The 25,702-nt window shown below is 35.8% G+C and overlaps 2 protein-coding genes and 1 long non-coding RNA gene across 4 annotated transcripts; 1 reads left to right on the top strand and 2 right to left on the bottom strand.

Moving 5' to 3' along the window:
• Nucleotides 1-1,032: 1,032 nt before the first annotated feature.
• Nucleotides 1,033-9,920, bottom strand: LOC137048904 (GTPase IMAP family member 8-like). Its single transcript, XM_067427251.1, has 4 exons — nt 8,470-9,920; nt 5,708-5,872; nt 3,371-3,449; nt 1,033-2,117 (listed from the first exon to the last, which is right to left on the bottom strand). Exons 1-4 carry the CDS (start codon nt 9,682-9,684, stop codon nt 1,033-1,035), a joined length of 2,544 nt encoding a protein of 847 aa, XP_067283352.1. The 5' UTR covers nt 9,685-9,920.
• A 3,092-nt stretch (nt 9,921-13,012) lies between these two features.
• prl (prolactin) lies at nt 13,013-17,358 on the bottom strand. The gene is made up of 5 exons (XM_067428943.1): nt 17,240-17,358; nt 16,923-17,044; nt 16,259-16,366; nt 13,741-13,923; nt 13,013-13,591 (listed from the first exon to the last, which is right to left on the bottom strand). The coding sequence occupies exons 1-5, from the start codon at nt 17,271-17,273 to the stop codon at nt 13,403-13,405; spliced, it is 636 nt and encodes a 211-aa protein (XP_067285044.1). The 5' UTR covers nt 17,274-17,358; the 3' UTR covers nt 13,013-13,402.
• Nucleotides 17,359-18,801: 1,443 nt separating this feature from the next.
• On the top strand, nt 18,802-25,236 carry LOC137040618 (uncharacterized). Of its 2 annotated transcripts, none has more exons than XR_010897939.1 (4): nt 18,802-18,949; nt 20,823-20,948; nt 24,506-24,611; nt 24,949-25,236. It is a non-coding gene; the product is annotated as an uncharacterized lncRNA (long non-coding RNA). The 2 variants fall into 2 exon arrangements; XR_010897938.1 differs by lacking the exon at nt 18,802-18,949 and adding an exon at nt 19,038-19,200.
• Nucleotides 25,237-25,702: the final 466 nt, after the last annotated feature.

The following is a 25,702-nucleotide window of genomic DNA, read 5'->3' as shown; positions in this document are numbered from 1 at the left end:
ATATTTCTGAACTCTTAAAACATTGATTATCTTTTGGTTAACTTCTGAGGGGATGAGATCTTTGTAGGCTACCAGTCGCACTGAGACATTTCAAACGATATTAAACACATATAATACTCTTTCGTGTGGATTGACATTGTAAGAGAAAGATTTTGTGTGTATTTTCAGTGATCTCAGCATGAGAGAGGGTCAACAGGGAAAGATGTAGATTAGCTGAAGTGAGATGCGTCTCCAGTGATGTGTGAGGGACAGTTCAGATGTTAATTTACTCAGAGTCCTTGTTCCTCATTTAGACATTTCGCTATCTACTACTTTTTTCAGCCTTACATTAGAAATCTCATGGTTCTTGACATTTTTATATATGTTCAGCTGCTATTTATGCTGGAGCTATAGTTTTCTGTTCTGTGCTTGATTTGTTCAAGTTGAATCTGACCTAAATCAAGCATTCAAATGTTACTTAGAATTTGAAAAGAAGGCTTATATGTGGTCAGTTCTTGCACAAAGGTTTTCAGTAACAATACTGGCAGACAATTGCTTGCCATTTAAAATGATAGTCATTTATTAGCTGCAATTTTCCAGAAATTAAGGCAAACTAAAGTTTCAATCAAAACTTATCTCCTGTTAGCTCTCCTCTTTGGCTCTTCTCCTTTCGGTCTGTATCCTTTTTGCCTGTAAAATGTTGCTTATCTAACATAACACTCAAGCATTTATTTTTTAATCTTAATACATAAATGCCTCCTACTCTTAAGCGATACAAAGTTGCATACACAAAAGTATTTCTTTGTTATTCTGTGTGATGTGTCTGAGATGAAGGAATTCACTTTTAAAAGACATTTAAGTTAACTACTAAATTGTATTTATTTTGAAAGAGTCCATGAAAGCTCTTGTAGCTTTGAAGAAATTATAATTTATGAATGTGCTGCCACACATTAGAGAAATAGTTATTGAACAGCATTTATAACATTTCATGAAATAGATATTTTAACATTGTAAAAATATCAAATAATGCTCATTAATCTACGAAACTAGTTTTTATGAAATAATGCATTTGCTTTTCTTTATATTTTTCTTTAACATTCCCTCTCTTTCAGCTTCTGCCTGACGCGTCTGTTCTTTCAGCTTGAGTATTCTTTCTTCATACTTTAAAATTTCTTGCTTCTCCTGTTCAAACCTTTGCCTCTCTCTCTCCATTCTACGTCTATGCTCATGTGTTTCATTTTTTCTTCTCGTCTCCTCTTCTTGAATGCGACGTTGATAACTCAACCAGTCCTCTCTCCGTCGTTCTTCTTGTTTCCTGACATTTTCATCAATGTGCATTTGTTCCAGCAAAGAAAATATAGCATTGGCGCTGTTCGTTTCCTGTTGACTCAATTGTTCCCGCAGATGCGTTTCTCTCAACCTTTGACACTGCTGCTCCTGTTCCATGAGTTTTATTCTTCTTTGAAGATCAGCCTCTCTGATTTTCATCTCCTTTTTGGTGGCATCAGCTTTCTGTTGTAACTCAGCTTCTCTTTTCTTATATTTCTCAAGCAGCTGGTATGTTGAGTTGGTGTAGCATTCACCACCATTGTGTTTCACCATGTCTTGGATTTTTTGCAGGAGAACGGCCACTTGGTTATGGCTTTTATCTTTATTGTTGAAAACATGATATCTGCCATTGCACTTGGAAACCAAGGCTTGAAGATCTTCTGCAGCCCCTTTTAGATAGCTGTCAATGCTTATGTTCTCCAGGTCATCTCCCCTCGTGAACAGAATCATTGTATATCTTGTACTTCCTTCCCCAAAGACATCCTGTATCTGCTGGACTGTTGTCTTCTCTTCGGCTGTAAAGCGGCCAATCGCCAAGATGAGAAGAAAGACGTGGGGCCCTGGGTATGACATGTCGATGCATTTCACTGTTGCCTGTGTGAGCTCAACCTCAGAGAGCTCTGTGTCACACCAGCCAGGAGTGTCCACAACCTTGATTATTTTGCCGTCCATAATAGTGGTAGCCAGACTGCACTGCTTTGTCACAGACTTAGAGCTTGCTGCTTTGTGAAAACGATCTTTTCCAAGGATGCTGTTACCAGTGGCACTTTTCCCCACCCCTGTTTTACCAACTAGGACAATTCTAAATTCTATAAAAGGGGAAAATGAAATAAGTCTTTTTCACAGACAAAGCCATGCGATTTCTAAATAATCATTATATTTTTTATAATAACAGAGGCATTATTATTATTATTTTATGAAACTATGCATATACAACAACCTTTAGGAATACACAAATAAAATCTACAAAACAGTCTCAAATCTTTACAAGATACATCTGCTACAGACCTGACATTTGTTTATTCATTTTGGTTCAGTTTGTCAGAGATCCAGACAGAGAGTCTGTGAGAGAGAAACTAGAGAGAGTTTTTAAGGGATACCTCAGTCCATCCCATTTTTACGTAAACAGTTTGGCAAGTTGTCAGGTTATAACCTGATATCAAAATCGAGAGACAAAAAAAGAACTAAGCAACCAAATTGTTTAGTTTAGTTTAGTTGCCTTTGTTTCCAAGTGTTTGTTAATTGGGTCTCAAGGTTAAGTTTAGACCTGATTAATCCCTAGTTAGTTCCCTTAGTTACTAATTAGATTCACATGTCAATAATTATGTCTGTGTGTTTTTAAGCCCTTAGTTTCCATGGTTCTTTGTTTGCACTTGTCTTTGTATTCTGTGGTAGTGATGCTTTATTCCTGGTAATACTCTGTGTGTTTCCTTTTTGAATTTATTATTAATGAATTTCCTGCTTTAATGACTTTACTGTTCCTACTCCTGTGTCTTGCGATTCTTTGCAGCCACAACATGATATCTAGATATATTTTTTAAATTGAATTACAGGGTGAAAAAATGTCTCTCTTTTTTTTTTTTTTTTTAAGTCAATTGGATACATATTTAATATAGCTATGTCCTTTAAAGGGTTAGTTCACCCAGAAACGAAACGGATGTCATTAAGGACTCTAATGTCGTTCCACACCCGTAAGATCTCCGTTCATCTTCAGAACACAGTATAAGATATTTTATATTTAGTCCGAGAGCGTATCCAAGTGTATACACTATACTGTCCACGTCCAGAAAGGGAATAAAAACATCATCAAAGTAGTCCATATGGGACATCAGTTAGTTAGTTAGAATCTCTTCAAGCATCGAAAATACATTTTGGTCCAAAAATCACAAAAACTATGACTTTATTCAGCATTGTCTTCTCTTCCGCATTTTAAAAAAAATCCTCAAACAAAGATTCAAACGGTTATGAATCAGCGGATTGATTCATGATTCAGATCGCCTCTCAAACTGCTGAAATTTATAGATATCCATAAAAAAGGCTAGATGTTTTACGGCGGAGTCACCATCGTCATCACCGGCGGCCATCTTGTCACAGGCAGGCTTTCTGTCGAGCTCTGTGGAACCTGATGTAAGGTGATTGATCTGTACAAACATAAATACTTTTATCTCGTTGAAATCTTGACGGATTTACAAATGGTTTGGTTTCGTACAAACATTATTAAAAGGGGGGGTGAAATGCTGTTTCATGCATACTGAGCTTTTTACACTGTTAAAGACTTGGATTCCCATCCTAAACATAGACAAAGTTTCAAAAACTAATGTTGGACGTTTGATGGAGTATTTCTGTGTCAAAAATACTCCTTCCGGTTTCTCACAAGTTTTGGAGAGTTTTTTTTCGAGTATAGGTCCGCTTGACGTCGATAGAGCGGAAGGTCCTTGTATGGGCCGTACGGGCTCTTCTCCCGGTAGGGCGCGCGCGTGCGTGACTAGAGCGAGAGAGAGGAAATGCACGCCCATAAACAACTTCGTTTTTGAAGTTAAAATAAACTTAGTTTGCATGTTTTTTTTGTTGTTTTTTTTAATACAAATTATTTTATTATAATATTCTTGTTGATATTCTTGATATTCTTATTATAAAGTGTGTGTGTGTGTGTGTGTGTGTGTGTGTATATAATAATATATAATAAAGGCTAGAGTTATCCGTATATATATATATATATATATATATATATATATATATATATATATATATATATATATATATATATATATATATATACAGTATATATATATATATATATATATATATATATATATATATATATATATATATATATATATACAATATATATATATATACAGTATAAAATATTATATATTATTTAGTTATATACAGTATATTTATATTTATATATATATATATAGCTCTGGAAAAAAAATTCAGAGCTGTATGTATATGTATATATATATATACTGTATATATATATATATATATATATATACAGTATATATATATATACAGTATATATATATATATATATATATACAGTATATATATATATATATATATATATATATATATATATATATATATATATATATATATATATATATATATATATATATATACAGTATATATATATACATATACATACAGCTCTGAATTTTTTTTCCAGAGCTATATATATATATATATATAAATATAAATATACTGTATATAACTAAATAATATATAATATTTTACACAGTTTTAGTAGCCTATATATTGATTTAACATAAATACCTTGTGTGTGTGTGTGTGTGTGTGTGTGTGTATGTATATTCATTGCACCTATCTGTTCTGTTCAATGTTACTTTCATATTGAAGTCCATGGTTATAATTATTCATAGTGTCATAACTACATCTCTGACGTTTATAACAAACGAAACGATTGAAAATCGCTTGAAATTTTAGCAAGTTATGGTTATTTAAAAGTACATGCACCATTAAAACACACTGTTACGAGTGAGTGAGCTGCCTGTGACAAGATGGCCGCCAGTTGCGGACGGCGACCTCCATCAGCGCGACCGAGACATCTAGCCTTTATTATGGATATCTATGGCTGAAATCATGTGAAATTGCCGATCCGAATCATGAATTAATTCACTGATTCATAACCATTTGAATCTTTATTTGAGGTTTGAAAACAAACGTGGAAGAGAAGACAATGCTGAATAAAGTCGTAGTTTTTGTTATTTTTTAACCAAAATGTATTTTCGATGCTTCAAGAGATTCTAATTGACTAACTGATGTCACATATGGACTACTTTGATGATGTTTTTATTCCCTTTCTGGACATGGACAGTATAGTGTGCATACACTTGGATACGCTCTCGGACTAAATATAAAATATTTTAAACTGTGTTCTGAAGATTAACGGAGGTCTTACGGGTGTGGAACAACATTAGGGTGAGTCATTAATGACATCAATTTCATTTTTGGGTGAACTAATCCTTTAAATTTATGTTCTGTTTTGTTTATTATTTAAAATATATATTTATATATAAATATATTTGAATACTTTATATTCTGTTTTGTTTGTTTTTTGTTTTCCTTGCACGATATGACTTAAATTATAATTTGTCTACCTTGTACTTTTTGTGCCATTGCCTGGAATAAAAAAAAAAATGAAAATGAAAAATGAGTTTCCCCCAGCGGTCCTGCAGCAACATGAGAAGTGCTGGTACGCAAGAAAAAGTGGGGGTAGGCTTACACTACAGATTAAAAGATAAATGTTCTGGTATTGCATACTGGTGTGTAGCCTACTGACCCACTTCGAGCACTGGTTATCAATATTGCAGAACAGGGGTTTGTTTTGTCTTTCCGATATTGGCTGGTCTCATCAGCCCTTCGCCTGCACCCTGGTCTCATCTTCCACTGGCTCCATGTCAGTCGCCCCCCTGAGGTCATCCGCCAAATCTCCAGCATGGCTCCTTCCTTCCTTGACTCTGCCATGGGTCAACGTCCTGGCTGTAATCTGGTCCCTTCCTGGATCTTTTGTCATCATTGCCGCCTTTCTAAGGCCCTGTACCAAATGGCACCCTTAATCCTCAGAGTCTTCCAACTCCGAGTCTGCCCTTTCACGACGTAATGCCGATTTGAATGCGGGGTAAGTCCTCTGCATAGCTCGCAAACTCCTGGGCTCAGCTGAAGTGTGCATCGAGGGCGCATAGCAGCTACAAAGGGGGCATTCATGAGCACCCTTCTTTAAACTTAAATGACAAATGCGACACCCTACGGTCTTGTGGCCTTAACGGACACGCACTTTGATCCAAAGTGCACCTGCCATTTCGGACAGGACCTAATCCATTTTAATCGCTAGTTAGTTCCCTTAGTTAGTAATTACATTCACCTGTCACTCAATATGTCTCCCTGTGTTTTAAGCCCTTAGTTTCCTCAGTTCTTTGTTAGTTCTCGTCTATGCTTATCTTATAAATGACCGTTTTTGTTCCTATACTCTACAATTTAGGTATAGGAACTATTTTTGTAACTTACAAATATTTACAGGTTAAAAAGGTTCTATCCTTTTTTTTATCTGCCCTCGGGTAAAATCATATTGGCTGGGCGGTCAGGTCTTCCAGCACCATATGAGAAGTGCTGAATGCAATTGCAATGCAGCTCTTGTTTTCATTTTGATGAATATGCATTGTATCTGTGTTGTGCTGATAATAACTATTAAAAATCAAGCAGTTGTAACTAAGGGTGGTTTGCCTACAGTGGTTCAGGCTGAAGGGTTTGCCAATGACTAAAGAAACGTTATCAGCAGACTAGATCGAAAACTGTACATTTCTTGTTTATTACCACCCACTGCTACGACGGAAAGAAGCACAGTTACATTAGCAAAATATGTGGGAGAGCATTGCTATAGTGTAACGAAATTGTATTGCAATAGAGGTAGCAAAGTTAATCACAGTTATAGTTAGCACAATTAAAAGGGTTTAATATTCAGTAATTGTTACACTTAAAATAGTTACAAAATAGATGTCTGAGATGATAAAAAATGTATACCATTAATCGTACCCAGCATGTATAGAATATTACCTGAGAGTAGAGGTGAACATACAGAGTACACAACTCTATTACTTGAGTAATAGTTACAGTAGGCTACTACTGGTCAAGTATTTCTCTGTTACAAGTGAAAATTCTAAAAACAGATTTTTACTTAAGTAAAAGTATGTATTTGTTTGTAAAAGTACTTATCAAAAGTAAATTTCCTTTTTTATGTCAATGCATTATTTTATTATTGTTGTATAAATGCACATTATGCCATCATGATGGTTTAAGCCAGTCAGTAATGCTTCATCTGACATGCTAGCAACTACCTTAAACTCATTTCATTGTATAAAAGTTACAAAGCTCTTTACAAAGCTGCTGTCACTTTGAGGCCGAATGCACAGACCCTACATCTGATATTCTCCCAACTGTTTACTCTTCTCTTTCTCCCAGCCATTTACATTTCTAAACATTTTATGAGATATGCTTCAAGTGTATGCCAACTAAATTAATATTTAATCTTTTCAGAAAACTGAAACATACTTTGTAATTATGGCCGAGGAACTGTCTTCTTCCATTTTGCTATAAACTGATCAGTGTTCAAAAAATGTTGGGAAACTTCACATGCCCTTTTAAAGAAGAAAAAGGTTATCCAATGACTTTAAAAGCTGCTACAGAAACGACTTTCGACTATTATTGACTATTATTTAGTCAATAATAGCACAATGACACAAAAACACTATAACACAAGATGGAATTACACATATTCCATACACATACCTCTCCCTAATGCAGGCATTTTTCTTACTTTTGTGTTGGTATATTGTTTGTTTGTTTTGCAAGATCAGCACAAAAAAGCCCTCTTTTACCTCTTTATACCATTTGGTCATGTGATTGAAATAACATCAACACCTGAACAGCTCTTAGATGGGAATCAGCTGTGATTTATATTTTTGCATAACTCCAGGCCGTTGTTTCTCAGTAATAATGGAATAAAATATATGGGATATATAGTTGTGTTTTAGAACAAGGTGTTATCTGTTCTGATACACAGTGTTAAAGCATTGGTAAATTTGGTAGTAAAAAAACATAATTTTGGTTTTGTTTGAGTTGTGTGTAAAAGAAGTTTAAGCATTAAACATTTGTGTTAACTGTAAGCATTTTGTATAGAAACAATAAGAAAACAAAAATTGTAATAGCGATTATAAAAAACTGTATTTTGTCAAACATGATATACAACTGAGAATGTACTTAACAAACTCGGTTTCTGTGATTTATAGTCTCAAAAGCCTTTAATTGAATCAAAGCTCAGAATCTTTAATATTTAATAATTTTGAAATGATAGATAGATAGATAGATAGATAGATAGATAGATAGATAGATAGATAGATAGATAGATAGATAGATAGATAGATAGATAGATAGATAGATAGATAGATAGATAGATAGATAGATATAACTTAAGAATCATGATAAATTCCCCACAAAATTATTCATAATATTTTTTTAACTCGCTAAACATTTCATAAAGAACATTTGTTTTTGTTTTTTAATTTATTGTCTGTTTGCTTGGTCATAATTTCTTCCATCTGCGCAACATCATTCAGGATGGCCGTACTATAGTCTAACCACCTTTAGTCTTTTTTCTTCTTCTTGTAATTGTTCATGTTGATTTATAATCTGCTGCAGTAGTTCCAGTTTATTATCCGTTTGTTCAAGCTCTCTTCTCGTCTCTTCCAATATTTTTTGCAGTTCATTTTTTTTAACTTTCTCTTCTTGCAACTCCTGCATTTTGTCTTGCAGAATTTTCTCCAGATTAATACCTTGAATCTCTTGTCTCTCCCATGCATTTTCCACATTTCTCCTGCTTTTGCAATTCTGCTCTTCTATCACATTGCTCTTCAAAATGTCTTTTTCCTTTCTGTTCTCTGTCTTATGTTCGAAAATGTCTGTGTAGCATTTGTCCACATTCTTGTCTCCCAAATCTCCTTTCCCGTCTTGTAACCCCTCATGTTCCCTGTTTTGTGCGCCGTTCTGACGTAGTGTCATTTTCCCCGGACAACACTCTTGTTCCTTTGTGTCCTCTGATATAGATTTTCTCTCACCATCGTCTCCCTCAGCATCATATCTGTTTATCCTGCCTCTGTTTTCACTTTCAGACAGGTCTTTGTTTTTGTCCTGGTCAGAATGATCTGCTTCTCTCCTAAACTGTTGTTCTCTTCTGTCACCCATCTGTTTGTCCTTCACTGTTTGATACATGGCTGTTGTGTAACATTTTCCCTCATTCCTCTCCACCATCTCATTGATCTTCTTCAGAAGAGAAGCGACTTGCTGGTGATTTTTTTTGTCTCTGTTGTTGAAGACGTGATATCTTTTTTCACATATCTGAATGATTGTCTTCAGATTTGGGTGGACTTCCTTCAGGTAGTCTTCAATGGGCCTGTCCTCCAGGTCATCCCCTTTGGTGAACAGCACTATCATGTATTTGGTGACTTCATCCCCAAACTCCTTCAGGATATTAAAGACTGTGTTTATCTCTTCATTGGTAAACCTGCCAATTGGCAGCACCAGAAGGAACACATGTGGCCCAGGAATAGACATGTTGATGCATTTGATGATTTCTGGCTTGATGTCAGTTTCAAATCGAGAAGAATCACACCATCCAGGAGTGTCAATCACTTTGATTGTTTGCTTGTCCTCAGTAAACATGCCCATTACACAGGCTTCAGTGACCCGCTTTGAGCTGGCCGCTGTGTGAAATGATGGTTTAAGCAGAAGAGTGTTTCCTGATGCGCTCTTTCCTGCTCCTTGCTTTCCCAGCAAAACAATTCTCAGCTCATCCATTTTAGCTTTCCTCTGACACAAAAAGAACAAATAAACATGTGCGTCTAGTAGGCTATGCTGCCTGAATCATGCATTCGATTTTTTAAAAACAAAATATAATGTTGATAGCTTTGTTGATGGGTTTCAAAACATGAAACATCCGATTGTTAATTCAAACCTCTTTCCATTAATGAATAACTATTACAGTACCTGTTTAGTATATGTGCTCTGTTGTTGGCGGTTTCAGCTACAGTGAAAGCATTTCATAAATGCCAACAAATACAACGGTTGCTATCAGCTCTGAGCAGGATGCTCCGCCTCCGTCTGTGTCACAGACTATGGTCAAGTTTGTTTAGAGCACCATCCACTGGAGCTGACTTGATGCAGAAGCAGGTCTTTGCTTTTATGTTTCACTGATTAAATTTTTTTAATGTCCAATGTAATTAAATGTTCTGTACATTTGGGTATATTTTTTCTCCCAAATTGTATGCATTTATATTGTACCACAAACGAAACAGAACAGAACACAGTATTTTTTGCTACAGAAAATGAAATTGTAGCCTTCAGTAGTCTAAATTAAAAAAGCTTTTTCAGCCTGTATTGGTCATAAAATTAATAATGAATGTGTGCAATATTGTTAATTAATTTAATACACACATTTACCTAGCTTTCCTGGCAGCCTTTAATAAATGAACGTGTCTATGAAAATTTTTCATAAAACATTTAAATATCAGTTAACTTTCTTCACAGACGAAAATGGAAAAACTATATCAGTCAAAGTTCAGCTTTAGGAGGGGAAGAGACAAAGCAAGATAACAAAGAGAAATAGAGATAAGAAAAAAGACAAATAATACTGCCCACTGACATGGTTTTCAAACTACTGTTATCTATTTTTTTTTTTGGCCTTCAGAACATCTTAAAATGCACATGTAGAGCAAGCCCCAACCCCCCTAATTACCTCACACACTGTAAAAAAACAACAACAAAAAATGGTATGTCTCCAATTGAAAAATTTCGATATAGTGACTGACATTTACGTTTTTCCGTTGGCCAAATTGAATTTCTGTGAATGTATGAATGCAGTTTTAATTCAATTTGGCCAACTAAAATATTTTGATGTGATCAGTAACTAGAAAATGTTGAGTTGGAGACCTGATTTTTTTTTACAGTGCATTATAAAACCCTGCCTACATTAATTTTGCCTATAATTAAGGAATGTACAATATCATGATGCAGAATAAGGCATATCTATTTTTGCCTTTATACATAATGTGAGGGACCAAGCAGTCAAGGGCAAAGAACATAGGATCACCAACCCAAAAAAGTATTTATTAAATGCAAATAAATAAATAAATAAATAAATAAATACATAAATACATAAATACATAAATAAATAAATAAATAAATAAATAAATAAATAAATAAATAAATAAATAAATAAAGTCATTTATTTATTCATTCATTCATTCATTAAATCACAAATTAAATTACTTGACAAATTAAATAACAATATAGTCAAGTCAAAAATAAAAAAAAATAAAAAGTAAACTAAAAAGAACCAATTTAACAGTTATCAAAAAATCTAATCAAGAAAACATGGCCACCCAATGCCACACATGGGGGAAACTTATATACACAAAGGACTAGTCCATGGCATTGGGAATAACAAACATCCATTAACACAATTAGAATGAATGAAGTTATTTCACAAAGAAGTTACTTAACTACTCCACAAAAAAAATAAAGAAAAGGGTCATAAACAAGTTATATACACAAATAATGATAATCATTTGTTTTTTAAACTAATAAACAAACAACCTTACACTTGTGTGTTTTGGTGTTTCATGTTTTTAGGTGTATCATGTTCACTGTCATGTTCTATGTTTTCCTGGATTGTCATGTGATTCCCTCATTTGATCCTGCCATGTTATGTTGTCATGTTCTCATTGGTTCATTGTTAAATCATTGTTCATGATGTTCCTTGTCTAGTATTGAATGTTTGGTGTAACCTGCTTTTGGTGAGTGTGTGTCAAGTCTGGTCAAGCCAAGTCTTTTGTTTATTGTTTTGGCAAGTCTTTGTTGTATGTTTTGGATTTAAATAAACCACACTCCATTACCAAATGGACCTCATTGTTACACACTGGGGGCTGAGCCCCCCAACAATGAAAATCCTAGAGGTAAATTATACTTAATTTGTCTTCCGGGAAACATATTCCATATCTTCATCCTGTTCAAAAGTTTGCATCCCCAGCTCTTAATGCATTGAGTTTGCTTCTGGAGCATCAGTGAATGTTTGAACCCTTTGGACACTTTTTTTGTAAAGTCCCTCAATTGTCCTTAGTGTGAAAAAGATGGATCTCTAAAGTATGCAGTCACGGCTGGAAAGGGTTCAAATGTCAAACGATGTCAAAATGTAATTGAGTGTATATTAGTATGCAAAAGTAAAAACTGAAAAATGTGCAGGACCTGGAGGATTTAAACAAGGGACTCAAGAACAGCCATCACAAAACATAAAAATAGCCTTGGATCAACTAGGTAATGACACAGTATTAAGAATCAAGGGTACACAACATTTTGAACACAGTACATTTTATAAAATCAGCTTTCTTTCTTTCTTTCTTTCTTTCTTTCTTTCTTTCTTTCTTTCTTTCTTTCTTTCTTTCTTTCTTTCTTTCTTTCTTTCTTTCTTTCTTTCTTTCTGTTATTTATTTATTTATTTATTTTACTTGTGAATGTAAGCATCTTATGTTTACATTCAAATATATTATTCAGGACCGTACTAAATAAAAAAGTAACATGCATTTTGTGAAATCCCTCTTTGTATTGTTTCACAGATTCTGCAAGGGGTGTGTAATCTTTTGAGCAAGACTCTATAGCAATCAGTCAATACTGTTATCTTTACCTTTAATGCACCTCAGTTTTTCATGTGATGTTATGTTAAGACTAGGGTCAGCAGATCATAAACAGATTCTTCACTTTGTGATACACTGTAAAAAATGATATGTTCAATAAGTTATGACAACATATGTTTTTACATTGTTTTAACTCATCAAAATAAGTTAAGAAATGTTAAACTTGTTTTTATTAGTTATACAAGATGTAACTATTTTTTTAAGTCAGTTTAACATAATTTAAGTTGAAATAACTTAAACATCCAAGTCGATTGTACTGCAAAAGTTCAAAATTTGCCTTTTTTTTTACAGTGACATGTCAAGTGGTAGAATAAATGTCAATAAAAACAATGGAAAATATTGGCAATTGAAAGTCTTCATTATCTTACCATGTGTGTTTAAAGAGATTTCATGAGTCAATATGAATTTGCATGATAGAATTTTATTGATTGGTGCAAAGCTCTAAATATTGCATAAGACAATGTTAAAACAAACTTGTTAAAGATCCAACATTTCTTAATAAATAAATTTGAGTTACCTACTATACAAATGTCTCATCAAACTTTGTATGGTCAAACATTTCAATATACTCTGCATTTATTCATCAAAGAGTATGACTGCATGCAGAGCTTACTTTTTGTTGTCTTTTATCTTTGGGGACAGAGTAATCTGACCTGTTGGTCCAGTCATTTATTCAAGTACATAAGAAGGTGAATCAAATATCTACATATTCGATACAAATAATAAAAGGGAAGTTGTGCCATGTGATATTATAAAGAAAAACTTCAAATGATGTTACTCACTGCTTAACATCCACAACGAGAGAAGCAGACTACAACATTTTCACTCTAGCACATCTCAGGTCTCTTCTTGGCTGCCCGGCAGCGGAGAACTTTGAGGAAACTGTCAATTTTGTGGGAGTCCCTGCGGAAGCAGGACAACAGGAAATGGAAATTGACAAGTCGAGAGGTTTTATCCTGGCCAAGACTGTTGGTGTAAAAAGGGAGAGAGGACAGATTGTCTGAGGATGAGCCCATCTGTAGGGAAGAGAGAAAGGGACCACATATAAATCAAAGCGTGTTTTATATTCATGTTTATATCCAAAAATGATTCAGATTTACTTGTAATCTTACAAATAAACATGCACAATATATGCACTGTGAGCTGCTCCTAAAAGCGCACTTACCTTGTTAACGACATGCTCCAGACCGGCACCCAGGCTGTTGATGTTGTCTTGCAGCTCTTTGGTTTTGCTGTTAATGGTGTTGCGTTCTGGATGTGCCAGGCTGGACGCTTCAGAGGAGAGGAGGGCGAGGGGATCAGACCATGCCAGCAGCAGAGACCGGGCCAAAGAAAGTAACTCATCCTCCTGCAGAAACAATCATATAAAACTTCTCTCAGTGCCTTTCTGTCCTGCCTGTAATTATACAGAAGCCCACAAGAGGGAGATGTTTGCTTATGATCGTCCCTGCACAATAAAGTTGGTATGACGCGGAAGTTGCAATTGTGATTTATATCCGTGAAATGAACGGCTTTTCCAACAAGAAAGAAATGTAGGGTGGAACCAATTTTTTTTTTACCCATTTGTGACTTTTACAAAAGACTTGGCTTAAAGAGCTTGATTCATATGCCCCTGCCTGGTGCCTGTACCATGATGGTAGTTTAACAAACTCAGGGTTACAGGATTAGTTTTGAGTTGACAAAACCAAACCAATCTATTCAGGTTTTGTTGGTCCCATGATGCTGATCATCAGCTTTCTCTGTCAACTCGGGCTTAGATCCTGAGTTAAGCTGTGACATCAGCAGTGAACAGCCAATCACATGTTGTCGATCAAAATTCACTTCTCTTGAGAGAAGCAGCGAGATCCTTTTCTCTCTTCTGCAGAATATTACATGATTAAATAATATTAAGAATTTAAACAAATTTACACAGCATGAAGAAAAGTGCTGTCTATGAAAGAGGACAACTTAAAATAACTTAAACTTAGATTCATGATTTGGATAGCGTGTCAAACTGTTGAAATCACGTGACATTGGCGATCCGAATCATGAATCAATCCGCTGATTCATAACCGTTTGAATCTTAATTTGAGGATTGAAAACAAACAGGTAAGAGAACAATGCTGAATAAAGTCATAGTTTTTGTGATTTTTGGACCAAAATGTATTTTCGATGCTTCAAGAGATTCTAACTAACTAACTGATGTCACATATGGACTACTTTGATGATGTTTTTATTCCCTTTCTGGACATGGACAGTATAGTGTGCATACACTTGGGTACGCTCTCGGAGTAAATATAAAATATCTCATACTGTGTTCTGAAGATGAACGGAGATCTTACGAGTGTGAAACGACATTAGAGTTATTAATGACATAAATTTCTTTATGTAGGCTATATTAATTTTAACAAAGTGCATATTAATGATTGAGTAACTAAAATGATAAATGTGTAATTGATTATGGGTATAATATTACAGAAATTATATCTAAATCACGCAAAATTTTATTATTATTAATAAGCATTGTTAAAAGCCAGACGCTTTAGTCTTTAAAAACCATTTGCTCTGTGACCTTTAATTTGGAGCAGAAACAGGGGGAGTGGCTTTATTGCATCAGAGGCGTGTCACTTTTCTCACACCTGATTGGTCCAGTTTCAGTTTGAGATATTTTATCCAGAACATAACCTGCCCTGGAGCAGGTTAGCCGTGGAGCATTAGTTACTATGGAGATGAACTCTGCTAAAAGCCAAACCACGTTAATGGTACCTAAAACCCAGGATTGGCACAAATAAGCTTAAACATATCTGGCTAGCCGGCTAAACCGGCTTCATGGTATAGGCCCCTAGTTTCACAGACAAAGCTTAAAGGAAGTGTATGTAAGATTGTTGCCAAAACTGGTGCTGGAATCACTATCCCCTCTCCCCCTCCCCCTGACTCGAGGTTGCCAGATAGGCTGCAGGATCCTGCATTTTATGATTAATTAAAATACATTTTTTACATACAATTCCTCTAAACTTGTCTCAGACTAAAATGCATGTTTAAAGTTTGAACTGAAATCAACTTGCAATGGCATCTTAAAATTTGCCAATGCCATTGTTTTATGTTAAAATGCACAAAAGTAATGTTTAATTTCTATAAGGCATGTTTATAAAAGCTACTTAAATATCCTAATTAAAATAAGGTCTAAACTTGGATTAATGTAAACCCTGTCTGTGAAATCTGGCCTGATCTCTTTAAGGACATACATCTTAGATATCTTAATTTGTGTTATGAAGATGAAGAAAAATCTTATGGATTTGGAATGACTTAAGGTCACGTTCATCAAGAATTGTAATTGAATTTGATATTGTGAACTAGTCTTTTAAGCTAAAATAGGCTGAAAAAGTTGGAATATGAAGAGACTGAATAAAAAAGCTATTAGGATTTTAAATATTTGCGAGCTTTGTAAAGCATTTATATGTAAATATATTAACATAAAGTGTTTTAATCATGTGTTTTTGTATAGTTTGTTATTAAGTTAAAGTATAATGATTATATAATTATAATTTAGAAATTACAATTAAAATAAAATTATGCTGCATTATATATTTGTAATTTAACAAAAAAATATTAATATTTACTAAATACCAAAATAAGCTGGAATAGGAGAAATGATTTTAACATTTTAAAAAAAGGAAGATGAATGCAGCAATGTGTGCTCTTACCGGCACTTTCAGGGCTTGGTCTTTGTCATTGGGAATTTGAAGGGAGGATGTGTGGCACATCGACGGACGGGGCATCATTACCCTCCCAACAGGAGGAAAGTGAGAATCCTGTGGTGGAGAGGTTAATATCAAACAACCAACATAAAAAAACCCTGTTTGGATAAAACTGATTTAAAAAAGAACCCAATTGGCAAAACCCGAGATCTATCTTGAGTTGTGCTGGGATGAGACCCTTAAGTACATTTTGGAGTGGGATGGATGAAATCCTCGGCCAGATGTTACTGTTGAGTGAGGGTCATATAGTTCCTTGGTGGACTTCATTGATTACACCCTGTGGGTTTGTGGATCTTTCTACACGGTGGAGGAGCAGACCCACCAGCCCATCTCCCTATATGAGTATCTCCACCTCGGACTCCACCTCGGCTCCCTTGTCCCTCTGGCTCCACCTTGGTCAATTGTTGCTCTGGCACTGCTTTGGACTTGTGGATCTCATGCTGCGCCTCAACCTGAGGATCCATTGTCTTATTGGATCCATTGTCTTACCTGTAAACTCACCTGTGTCTTCAATAAACCTGGTTTGGGTTCTTTCCATCACCCATTGTCTGAGACAACATTACTGTAACAACACACATACACAATTTTTAAAAGGGTGTTTAGTACTGACCAGATCATTGGTGAGAGAGGTGCTGAGGGAGTGAAGTTTGTCTGAAAGTTGAGAGGCTCTTTCCAGTAAATCATTCAGACCGACACCATTGATAGAGACAAATGCACACATCAGGACAGTCACTGAAAAGAAAAGAGAAGAAGAACAGTTAAACAGTATTGTCATCAGAAGTACGAAAAAGAAAAAAGGCAGAGATAAGGAGCTGAAATCAAGTAAGCACAAACAGATAAAGGAAAAGGGGATGTAACAAGGGAGTAGAGATAAAGTGTAAAATGTGGCGGGGAAAGGTTAGACTGAAGAAGATAAGGTTTGCTTACCTGCAAAATATAGTCTAGATCCTAGAGCCATCATTTTAACTGGGTTCTTTATTCTCTTGCTTGAATCTTTGCTGTCTATGTTCCTCTCTTGAGCTTTTCATTATATAGACATACTCCTTTCATTTGAATATGCATTAAGTCTTACACTCCAGGTGTATTGTACCTAAACTAGTTCAATCCTGAAACTAATGAAAAACATTGTTTTGAGAGTTTGGTTAATCAATATTGATAAGCTGCTTGAGTAGATACAGGACACAGGAGGGTAAAATTCAAAAATCAGTCACATTTCTTTTAATACTGGATGAAAAAAAGAGCTTACCAGTATTTAAAGTGAAAAGGGCGTTTGGCGTTTTAAAGGTTTTTTTTATATAGTGTGATGCGACAACTTTTGGATATTTAGGATATCTGAATGGAAGAAGAACAATTGGAAAGTGAAATGATTTTCATAGTGGAGGTATACCCATTCTGCACTCTTGCAGCCATGTGCTGTTAAAAGAATGTCTACACATTACAGACCCTTCCCCCATCAGAAACACTCATTTGTCATGTCCTGCTGTGGACTGAGAGCTTTTATGCCCTATTTGTGTCTTTTCTTTTCTTACCTGGTATATCTATGTCTGAATGTACTGGTTATAATTCAATTCTTATGAATGTTTCGTCTTCTATTGTGTTTTCTTTAAGGTTCTTTCAGTTATGAACAAATGTTCTTCCAGTAAGTTATTTGGTTTGTCCTTAAAAAAATCCACATTTTTTATCTATTCATTGTTCATGGAACTTTTTTCCTGAAATGTTTGTTGGAAGTTTTTTCAGCATTTTTTAGGCCCACTTGATTCAAAATTTTCAGAGAACTTTCAAAAGTAATGTTTGCAAAATGATAAAATGGAATGTTCCCTTGGGGAATGGGGCATGAGCAAGACACCTAACCCCCAATCGCTCCCCGGGCACCACAGCAAAATGACTGCCTGCAACTCCGGGTGTGTGGGCTCGCTGTGTGTGTGTTCACCACTCACTACTCAATGTGTGTGCACTTTGAAGGGTTAAATGCAAAGGACAATTTCCGAGTATGGGTTAACATACTTGGCCTTCATGTCATGTCATGTTGTCTTAACGTTTGTATAACCAACAAAAACTTTTCTAAAACATTTTTCTGAAGCATTTTAAAAATACTGATTTTACTATTATTGTTAATTTATCAATCCAGTTACATGACCTTACACAACCCCGAAATGTAAAACTTCACGGCCTTATGTAACATTTGATGTTATTTTAAATTCATTGATTCATTGATTCATGGATGGATGGATGGAAGGATTGATTGATTGATTGATTCATTCATTCATTCATTCATTCATTCATTGTTAGCTCAAATTACCTTAAACTATTTCCAAACTGCAGGGAACTTAATTTTACATATATTTGTAGGAACTTAAACATTTTAGAATTTCATTTGACCAACCTCTAAAAACCTAATCAGTAGACCCCCACTGCTGTAAAATACATGTAGGGCCTATAGAAGGACAACAATTTCAACAAACAGCAATATTAAAGCCAGAACAGTATCGTTTCCCAGTGTGCCCACTGCATTATGGGGCGTTTCTGCTCCCCACAGACTCCCGAAGGAGGCGTGGATCCAGTAGGCTTTTCAGTTGAACAATATTCATTTTGTTTTCCAGTTAACTCTTGCCAGATCCTTCCGGACTGCAGATCCAGGTAAAAACGGTTGACATTTTATGCAAATGTAATTAAACCACTTTAGCTCGTTGACAGCATTATAAATATACATGAATGGGGAGTTGATTGTTAAGAGAACACGGCGTTCTGCTCGCATTTAAGTACCTCCGTCATTTTAGATGCGTGTGCTGCTTTCAGTCATTTGTTCCTACAGGTTTTATCGCATACTCTTGATTTAGACCGAAAGGTAGGCTTAACCGAGCTTAACTTTTCAACTCACCGTTGAGGAGGTGAGTTGTTGCAGAGATCCGCAGAAGTTTCAGATATTTTTAAAGTGGCTATGTATGCCTAAAACATGTCTTTTGTTGCAGTTAAAAGTAGCCTATCCACTCCACATGCTCAAAACCTATTGAATGCTTTTTAAAATGAATGCACAGATAGTGTAGTGTTCACCGTTTCGAATTTGAAATTACCGAAACTACTGAAAGCTTTAAAAATAATTTGGTTTATTATAAAGAACATAATGCAATAATAATTAACAAACAAAATAAAAATAAACAATAGCCTACAAAATTAAAAATTCACATAAATACATTATACAATAATATATAGCATATAGCCTACGTTTGAGTCCTATTAAGTAGCCTATTGATTTATAGGTTTACATTTGTTGTGCATCCAACCCAAACTGCGTCAACTTGACTCAAGGGAATTCAGTTTATTTGAATAGATTATACAGATTGCTTTTTAACTATTTTATTTAAGTTCCCAGCCATCACCAGCAACTTAAAAAAATGGTTAAAAAGCAATCTGTATAATCCATTCAAATAAACTAAATTCCTATTTAGTTTATTTGAATGTCAAGTTTAATGCAGTTTTAATATATATTATTCTAGCTTATATATTATTTTTTGGAAAACATCTTATAATCAAAACTTATGTAAGTTTAATAAAAAAAAGCAAAAAAAATGTAACAAAAAGCTACAAACATAGTTTTTTCTTTTTCTTTCTTTTTTTCTTTTCTTTTCTCGAGCTTCATAACCCGTAACACATTTTGGCCCAGGGCTTGAGGTCCGAGGCTGTCGGCTCCACGCTGCATGTTACTCCACAGTGGAAAAGCAGACTGTAGTGTGCAACTCACAATAGTTTAAAGTGGAAGTTTTACATTATGAGCTCTAAAGTGGCTGGTGCTGCTGTTAACTGTTGTTTAGTTGAGAAAACATTTTATTATTTTATTTTTTACTTCTTATGATGTGTTATTATAAGAAGTATTATTTAATTAACCTGTTTATATGAGCTACATTAGGGTATTATACATAAGACATAGTTCAATACATATTCAATACCTAATATTACCTAATACCATACCTAATACCTTTTTAAAATGTATTTTTGTTTATATTAATATACTAATGTCAGTTATACCTGATGTGTCTGTAAATCTTTAAAACATAAATAATTGAAATATAATAAATTGGATGTAATTTAAATTGTGTTGCTTTCATATGAACACATCAGGTGCTTGAAAGCTGTTGCAGTGCACCTGTCATGTAAACATGTTGCCATTAGGGGGTGTCCATGCACAAGTCTATGACATAACACAACAAATAGTGCCGCTTTTCTGTGTCCAAATGCAAGTTTCTTTGCTGCATACTTTCCACTGTCTCATTTCTTATAACTTTGTTACTGACTGTGCTTTTAGTTGCAGAAAGAATCCCAACTTTTTTTAAATGTTATCTTTGCTGAGTAAGGTTGAAGCCGATCACCGTTTGATCTCTTGCGCATGTACACATATGTGCACTCTCATGTCCCCCCCCTCCTCCCTCCCCCGTGTACTATGTACACTCCCCCTCCCTCTTGCACTAACACTAACTCCCCATTCTCTCTTTTTCTTCTCCACATGCAACCACAGGAGCGCACAGAGCAGGCACGCATAAACACCAACACCATAGACCATGTCGGACTCAGAGATTGCAGCTCCTGTCGAGACCCCTGTCCCAGCACCCTGTGTGGCCATCAAAACAGATTTAGACAAATGGTAAGTGACTGAGGTAGCAGTCATGTATAGTTCGTAGTACTGGTCCATTGCAACCCTGTATGGACCGCATGAATATTTGTTAAAATCTGATTCTATAGGTTTATTCCCACAAAGCTGTATTGTATAGATCAATAGTTAGAATCGCGGTGGGAAAGATGATATTTAGCAGAATGATGAAATGCTGTGTAAATTTTACATTGTGATGGCGATCCAAAATGGAGGGAAGAAAGGACCTTCGCGCAGGGGGTCCAGTTTTTCTAAAGATGTAACTTGATTAAGTTTTGAGTGTTTTTTTAAATGGTTTGATTGGTGTCAGTTTTATTCTAGTTGGCAGCAGCAGTGGGGGTGACGGGGTTGCTCATTAAGAGCATTCTGGGGTTTTTCTTCAACTTCTGTTCTTCCTCACGGCTGATTGGCTGTTGGGAATGTGTCTACGTCATGCTTTGCCTCTCGCTCGTCCTGCCATCCCTGTTTTCCCCTCTCAGTCTTCGCCATTTCTGTCCTTGCAGTCTCCGTAAGCTCGCTTTGTCATGTTTGAGGGTTGACAACTGAAATAAGAGGAAATTACTGATGTTTGCGAATTAACCTTTTCTCCGTTTTTCCCTGCCCTCCCACTTTGTTTCATATTCTGAAAATGAAGGGGATTGTGATGGCAAGTGATGAATGTTTGTTTGATATGTTATGTCATCCCTACTTTTTATAGTTTCATTGTTTCCTTTCTCCTGATCATTGACACCAGCCATTGCTCAAGCAGTATTTTGACCCACACCCGCTTACCACCCAAAAAAATGCAGATTGGCTGCTTTTGGTGTTTGTAGTGTCGACAGGCCTGGGCAGCATGAGAACACTGATAAGGTTGCACATACCCTGACCTTTGGTGTGGTAGGACCTGATAGTGTGAGGGTGTGGGGTTAAGAATTTGGTTGAATAATGTGTCACTGTTCCATCTGAAGCGTGCACTGTCCATCAGAATCACCTCTCTTTACATGATATCAAAACACCAAAAATCCACTGATCCAGAAATGACTGCTGGAAGGGCTAAGAAAATGGAGAAAAGGTGCATTTGCAAATATGAGTAATTTCTTCTCATGTGAGCAGTTAGCCACCACTCAAACATGACAATGGGAAGCTGCAGGGACAGACATGAGTAAGTCTATCAGGGAAAAAGATGGAATTGCAGATGGAAAATGGAATTGTCTGTCATTGAGCTTTCTGTGATCATTTTGACCAGCATCTTGCATGTGTTGCTGACTAGCTGAATGTTAAACCTCACAGAAGGCCGGCCTTTAAGTAACGTACACCACACTGGTATTTATAGCACACTCATACATGGTTATGCATAGATGTGTAAGTCATTTATTATACAGTGTGGCTTGTTCTGTTTACGGGATCACTTTACACCAGGTCTAAGCATGTCACAGTGGCCATCTTGTCTTTTTTTGACATGCTACTCCACAAAGGCGAATCACCTAGGCTTTAAAACCAGAAGAGGATTACCGTTACAGGTTTAACCCCAGAAGCCAGCAGTTATTCATTGTGGAGAATGCAATGTTGTGTGTTTTGGAACATGTGACCTTGAGTTTTCCTTTTGGTGCTTTCTGGCGGTAAATCTGTGCATAGTGATGACCTTATGACCTTGAGGTGTTCTATCTTTTGCTGTCTCAAAGTTTAACATACAGCCATTTTGTACTAGGGATGTCCTTTCAAGAATCATAATGCAAAGCAAAGTTAATCTTTTACACTTGAAGCATTCCCCCCCCTCTCGTTTATTAACATGCCTGTTCCTGTAGCAGTTGGAATGCAATATTCTAGTTTTGCAGAAGCCCCCCTCAGGGTAAACCCTGTTACTCAATCTATCAATAAACAAAGACCTGTGGTTTATCAGCACAGGGTGAGCGTTGTTGTTGGAGGTCCACATGGAAATCTAATCAATTCCATATGGATTCAGTAGTTATTAGATACCAATTGATTTATTTTCTTTTCTTTTTTTTTCTTTTCTTCTTAAACTCAAGTAAAACTATCCGATTTTTAGAGCACTATTTCCTGTTTCTTGTGTTTAAGATCAGGGCACTCCTGAGCCATGCCCTGTTTTCCTTTTGCATTATATATGTGGAGGACTGGCCATCATGTGAATTATTCAGTTTTAATTTGGGGAAGGTGATCATCCTTTTCCCATCCATCTGTTTGTTGCTCTTATTGTAGTTTTATATCCCAGATTAAGGTGTTTCAATATTTGACTCCCAAATAGCACATTTCGTTTTTTTTAATGCACTTTTGCAGTGATTTAACATATTTTAAAAACAATCTATCTGTCTTGAAAGGACATTTCACCCAACAACGGCTCACTCTCATGTAATCCCAAATTGTCGGTTCTTTCTACTGCAGAACACAAAACAATTTAAGTTTAGATTACCATTGATTTTCATTTTATGGACCAAAAAAACATCTTTTGTTCCACTGAAGAATGTAAGACATACAATTTGGGAACAACATGAGCGAGAGAGAGAGTAAGTTCTTGGGTGAATTACACCCCTTTTAAAATGTATTGTGCTTTTTCGCACCTCTTTCGATATTTGACTCTCAAATGAATGTCTTAATAACCATGTTCTGGTTCATTTAATGCAGACCAAAACAAGAGGGGTTTTTTAGTTGACTTAACATGATTTTATGATCTCCAGTTATTTTGTTGTTGAGGATAAGGACTTAATCTGCCCCAAAACATTTTATTTTGTACACTAAAAGGCAGGTTGTCTCACATTGTCGGTCCATTGTCCCCTTGCGTTTCCTCTCACAATCCCAGAAGTGTTAAAATGGCTGCCTATGAAAAGGAAATGCCCTTGGCAAGTGCTATCCCCCATGCATCCTTACACCTACGTCACATTAGAAACATGTCTGCATAAAGCTCTTAATATTTAAATTGACCAGCTGTGTGTTACATCACTGCTCGCGGAGGAGAGGGAGAGCTCACTTATGTCAGCGTGTGAGATGCAGCAGATGATCTGTGGGGGAGGAGACACTGAAATCGTTTGCTAACCAGGGGAGGGGCTCTCTCTGTCACGACATCTCCCTCTTTCAGCAGTAGGCATGTCTTTTCTATTACCTGCTTTGTCACGTGATTCTAGGGCTCTATCAGATGGATTATCTGGCTCCCTCTCTTTGAATTTCTTTTTCCCCTCTGCGCTGTTATTCCAACCCTTGTTTTCGCTCCATCAGTCTAATACAGTGTGTCAGTGTCTGCCGTTGTTTGGTGTGGAGAGGCTCAAATAATCTCACTCGCACAATTGCATACATACTGTCTCATTGAGTCCCAGCAGAATCCGGCCTGTTATGAGCACACATTTTATATGACTAAAGACACAAGTAAAGTTATGTAATATATATCTAAAGGGTTTACAGAACCTATTCAGTTTGTGTGCTTCAGAGTGACAAATCTTATTTTGTCAGCATTTATGTTTTTTTGTTGTTTTTTTTTTGATGTGAGTGTGTGTGTGTGTGTGTGTGTGTGTGTATAGGCCTGTGCATGGTGGAGTAATGACCGTGTGTTCTGTGTGCTTAAGTGTAAAGGAGAATGGCGAGGAAGCATGTAAGGAGCTGATGGAGGCGTTTGCTGCCTGTGTGAAGAGCAATGCTGAGGCGTCATGAGGAGCTCAACATGCAGGAAAAGTAATGCATTTTAACTTGCTTCATTCCCCTCTACTTTGTAAGATGTATATTTTATTGTTGTTGGTTCAGCCAGTGTATCGTGTACATCATGGTGTTGCATAAACAGTTAAAATAATTTTCTCCAATAACAAAAATAAGTTGATTTTAACTTTATGATTGAGACAATTTTTTTGCAATTTCTTTTAAATGCATGTTTACTGCAAATATACAGTACATATAGATAACAATGGGACTGTTATATTGTGCATTGCTATATAAAATATTTAAGAGTTCAGTCGCATTGTGGAATTTTGTGACTTATAAATCTGTGATTTATCATACTTGTGTTTGTTCACAGAGGTTTACTGCACTGAGTCCTCCACCTTCCCAGCATTCCCCGTAGCTCATGGCACTGGACTAAATGATGGGGTTTGGGGTTTGGCAGCAGAGACCAAACTTGTGTCTCCTCCCTTCTCCACTACTCATGTGAAGCTTACATGGATTCCTCCAACCACCAAACCCCCTTCCCTTTTGTGGCTGATTGTATTGATCTGATTTGTTGAAAGTTTGGAAGAGCTCATGATTTGATGTAAATGATGTGTCTCAGATGCTTACAAAATTTAATAAAGATTTTAAAATGGTTCAACATTTGTAACTGAATTTGTTTCTCAAACATTTAACTCACTTAGCAGATCCTAATGAGCCTAATGGTTTATACAAGTGCAAACCTTTAAGGTGGCTGCAGTGAAGTGGATTAATTTGTAGAAAAGGATTATGTAGATCTTTGTAATGGGTTTTGGTGAACTAAAGAAGGAGATTATGCTTCACAATGTCACTAATACTCTAAACTCCTCGCTTCGACTCATCAAGACACACATAAACACACCCACTCAAATCCCAAACTGCACATCTCATCAGTCAATCAGATCTGAGGCATTTTCATGAGCTGATATATTGGCAAACAAGAAAGGTAAAGGTGTGAAGACTTGTTCTATAACAAGAAAAACAAAATCATCATGGTTTGGATTATGTTTACACATGCAGTAAAGACTGGTTTTGTGTCATTTAAATAGTTCCAAACAAGAAATGTGAGCTATAATTAACAATGCAAA

Source organism: Pseudorasbora parva, chromosome 2 (assembly GCF_024679245.1).
Source record: "Pseudorasbora parva isolate DD20220531a chromosome 2, ASM2467924v1, whole genome shotgun sequence".
NCBI classification, from domain to species: domain Eukaryota; kingdom Metazoa; phylum Chordata; class Actinopteri; order Cypriniformes; family Gobionidae; genus Pseudorasbora; species Pseudorasbora parva.
This window is presented reverse-complemented; position numbering and strand designations above follow the sequence as displayed.